Source organism: Cystoisospora suis (genome assembly GCF_002600585.1).
Source record: "Cystoisospora suis strain Wien I chromosome Unknown contig_6058, whole genome shotgun sequence".
NCBI lineage: Eukaryota > Apicomplexa > Conoidasida > Eucoccidiorida > Sarcocystidae > Cystoisospora > Cystoisospora suis.
Genome location: NW_027158847.1, coordinates 1 through 4,478, shown reverse-complemented (window position 1 = coordinate 4,478; position 4,478 = coordinate 1). Strand labels below are relative to the sequence as shown.

At 53.9% G+C, this 4,478-nt stretch overlaps 1 protein-coding gene across 1 annotated transcript; it reads right to left on the bottom strand.

Moving 5' to 3' along the window:
* Positions 1–440: 440 nt before the first annotated feature.
* On the bottom strand, positions 441–4,471 carry CSUI_009799 (peptidyl-prolyl cis-trans isomerase e). The gene is made up of 4 exons (XM_068069908.1): positions 3,591–4,471; positions 2,782–2,937; positions 2,184–2,251; positions 441–1,227 (listed from the first exon to the last, which is right to left on the bottom strand). Exons 1-4 carry the CDS (start codon positions 3,925–3,927, stop codon positions 1,177–1,179), a joined length of 612 nt encoding a protein of 203 aa, XP_067918116.1. The 5' UTR covers positions 3,928–4,471; the 3' UTR covers positions 441–1,176.
* Between the last annotated feature and the right edge of the window lie 7 nt (positions 4,472–4,478).

Here is a 4,478-nt window from a genome sequence, read left to right as displayed (position 1 = left end):
TCTGTCTCCCTGTGAGGCCTTTCTCTGGCTACCTAAACGAAAGGCCTCACAGGGAGACAGAGAAAGCAGCGGCTAATAGTGAGTGAAGGCTGGTCGGAGGTGTGGTGCCCTGTCGAGAAGCTCAGGCCTGTTCCACCGTTCCTCGTACTGTAGACGCCCCGGGGGGTGCTTGAAGACGTGCGCAATGAGTAGCTATGGCGGGACAAGTTTTGCTGTAAATCCTGGAGTAAACACTATCTCCAGAAACGTAAACGCCACCCAGCCCAGGCGTTCAAACGGTTCCAGGCCGGGGACGTGTTCTGATCTTGTACGGGCACCGCCCGAGCCGGGTGTGGCCAGAGGCTGCCAGCATCTCCCACACTGTATATTCGCTTGCCGGAGCCCGAATGGCGGTTACGGCCATCTCAGACGCGCGGCTTTTCGTACCGCACCTCGCCACAGCCCCGGTGTCAGCAGACGGGCTTTTTGTCCAATGAAGGAGGCATAGTTGTGGAAGACACGTTTACGACATACCTCTTTGTTTTCAAGCCTAGCGCTCCACATCGAACGAAAAAGCAGGAGCGGTCACAAACAGTTTTCAGATACGGACAAAATTAGTGATGACAGAGTGTGTACCGGAAAATCGAGATGCATACCACACACGTCTTTCCAGATATGCTGGTGCTATTGCTGCGGTGAGACGGGGAAAGCAGTACCGCGTGCCAACTACTAGTCTGCCAGACGCTGAAGCGTTCCGCGCGCCGCGCAACACTGAAAGCTGGCGCTCTGGCACTTGTGGGCATCCAGAAACTGGAAGCCCAAGAACGTGCGATCTCATGTGGATAGCGAGACCAGCAGTGGCGGACAAAGGACAAGCCTCCACTGGATACATGAATGGTGAACCGCGATCAAAAGCGAAGAACTCCTCCAACTTCTAGATGTCAGACGGTCTACGAGCGTGGTGTGCGCGCGAAGTCCCTGCTGCGGAAAGATCCCGGCGAGCAGGTTCATATCTTTACCGCATGTGCCGTGCTTCGTAACACCTTGACCGATAGAAGGGGTGTCGCAACTCTTGCTGCACCGAAGAGCTATGACTATAGAGAAGAGAAGGACCGCAGCTGCTTTTACCGCCTCGTCTCAATTTCTTGTGCTACTCGTCAGTGTGCGGCAGCTCCGTCTGCCGAATCCTGAGATTATTCACTGCCTGCTCTCAGTGGAATCTGCCGCAGGCAGCTCCGGCGACTTGTCCTGTACCAATCAACCACGTCGGACAGAAAAACAGAACTCATCCAGCGACGTCATCATCGAAAAGCTCCGCAGGGGAACATTCAAGCGAATGACTATGGTTGCAGGTGACGACAGCACGTGGAACGTAGTTCGTCTTAGAGACGAGCCTCCGAGACGGCTACGGTCCTGGCCCCTGAGTATCCAAGCCACCCAAAGAGGGCACATGAGGCAGCACTGCACACTCCGGGCGTTCATCTGGTGAATACACCGCACGAGGAACATCTCGTGGCGTTTGCATCCGTACACGCGGATTCGCATAAACTCGTTAGCTGGCGATAAGCCTCCACGGTACCAGTGTAGTCGGACACCACCGCTGCTTCGAGACGAGGTATGCCTTCTACGCGGATTTCAGGTTCCGCGGAATGTGTGGGTGCATCCCGAATTGATTATAGAGACAAACCAGCACGCACGTGCCCACTCTCCCGGTCAACTCGGCAGTGAAAAGAAAAAACCTACGCATTGGCCAATACGTAGCAGTCACTCCTCCCCCGACTCTGGTCGGACAAATACGCTTCTTGTGGAAAACACTTGTGCTTGGTTGATATCTCTGTACAAATGCGAGATTTTTCTTGTGAAGATGTCTGCTCTCTTCACAATCGAGACGTGAGTCCCTAGGAAGAAAGTACATCTTGGTAGCCGCACATCACCATAGCTCACATCTCCTCTCTATGAAAGACGCGCCGTTTTACACTGAAGTTGTGCCCTCCCGCTACTCAGTGGTCTCTTGCTTCCTGCCGGACCAAGTACACTCAAGAAGCGGGGTCTATAAACGGGTATATACAGGATTTCTCAACGCTTCACTGTGAAAGAAATCCCAGTAGTTCTACCAGCTGTAGTACTGAAGCGACCTTTCCTGAACACTCGTTCCTCTGTCTCACTTGGCCATCAGCTCCGTTCCCAAGAAACAATAGACCTACAAGATTTTGAGTGATTTCCATGCCTTGACTCTTCATTTCCTGACGGAAGAAGAAGTCATCGCTCCATACTGCAACCGGAGAACAAAACAATTTGCGGATGCTAATATCTACGACGAAATCCGCGCTTCATTGTGAGCACAGGATTAGACCGTGGACTACATGGACGGCTCCCGGTTACATGTGAACAGGTACACACAAAGATGCAGGCTGCGGGGGGTGGGGTGGTAGCTATACACGCAGAAGAGCACGCGGAAGCACAGACACTTCCATACACACGCGATCACGCTTATAGAGTTCTAATGAAGAACTGTCATGACCACAGGTACAGAGGCGCAACTACGGGAAAAAGGTATACGCATAAACTAACGCGCAAATCGTCACACCCTGCCTTGATGTCGATACGAACCTCCAGGTCCTCGCAATGTCAACGCAGCGCTTTCAGGTGAAAAACCACTGTATGCTCTCCGGACGCGCTTCCATCCCAGGAACAGTGTACCACGAAACTGTCACCAAGGTATGTGAGGCCCGCTGCAGTATCCTCGGGAGACCTCTAGTGGCAACTAAGTGGGTGTGTACAGGCAGCGAACCGGGGTCATACTTGCTTTATTGCGAGATCCAGGCGCGAAACCGCCGGACCTTGAGAAATTCACCCGAAGAGTCCGTCCATAAAGCTCGGCATTATCCATATTTTCCATTGCCTCTTTCGCGTCATCTTCTTCTTCAAACTCAATGAACCCGAAGCCTCGATGCAGTCCTGCACGCGCTCTCGCACGTCACGACACTGTCTAATGCAGGAACGGCGAGAACGCTACACTGGAGTATCGCAAACGGAACAGCGTAACCTAGCGGCTACGACGAGGTGAGAGATAAGTAGTACTGTCAACGTGTCACGAGACGGACAAGGCCACGAGCAACCAGCACCCTATCAAAAGAAAAGCCGACGCGTATAGGGGAACTTACTAAAAGAAAATACGGAGTACACGGGCCAAGAACACAAAAGACTATTACCCTCTAATTCTTATAGACACGTAGCTCAGTCACCGCCTTCCTATCTGCAGCGCCACAGTCCAGACGAGGGGGGACAAGAACCATCGAAGAACGCGGGACAACGCTGAGTCAGGCAAGGCGGCACCAGGGAACACAGAGACGCATTTCACCGCTGCAGGGAAAAACGACACAAACAGATCAGCTCTGTTCCCTCTCTCTTGTCTGTACTACCGTTGTCGGCAACACGATGGAGTACACGATAAGAGGTTGCCGGTGCCAGAGAGCACACTCAGGGGAGCGCCGCAACACCTGGAGGGACAGGAAAGTGTCCCAACAAACCATACGGCGAGAACCGACGAAGAACCCATGAAGGGGAGCATATTCACCGCTTGGAAAAGAGCGAAGAAACGCGAGATTCACCCGTGGCTTTATCCTTAGGTATCTCGAGTTGCTTAATATCGCCGAACGGCAAGAATGCCGCCCGGAGAACTTCCTCCTCCACTTGCTCCGCCAACCCTCCTACGTACAGCGTCCTCTTCAGCCTTTCCTCTCCTGTGTTCGACAGCAGGGACTGCTGTCCCGGAAGAGGCAACATCCCGAGTACGCAAGTGTACGAACTTGGGGACGTTTGCATGAAATCGGAGCCAGGAAATGTGTGCAAGTCGTCGAAGAGAAGGATAGGGGAGAAGTAGGCGAAACGGCTGGCTGTCCATCTTCTGTTTTGAGTGCATGTATTTTGCTTCGAGACAGCTGGCATTCACCGAAGTTCAGATAGCAACGCTCGCATGTCAGCTGGGGTCCGGTGTGCGGCAGGCTATCGCGCTTGGTAGGGCTGCGCATAGCCTGCAAGACGGAATGCCACAGTAGCCGAACTGCTGAAGAGGATTCGTGAGCGGGCCGGAGATCAGTCAGCTTCAGAGGCAAGGACAACCGGGCCTCCTCTATCACAAAGTTTTCGGTTTAGCTTTTCCAGCGCGGATCAAGGGAAATCCGAGTGCAAGAGCACGCCCCGTGTGCGACCGGGGCTCCCTCACAGGCTCGCAGGCTCGGAAGGGATCTGGAGCTCCAGCCTCGCTGCTTTTCGGCTCTACCTTAGAATGCGTTGCGCCCTCCTGGTCAGCTTCACCGCGTTTATACGGTTACGCTGACCAGGAGCGAGAAGCTTCCTTGCCAACCATGACGGGCCGCGCTGCTGGGGCTGGAGATATAACGGCCATGACCCAAACTCCAGAAGTTTACCTCTGTTCGTTTGGCGCCGACAAGTCACGCGCCCGACAACACTAGAGACGCACCGGCCTACTGGCCGGG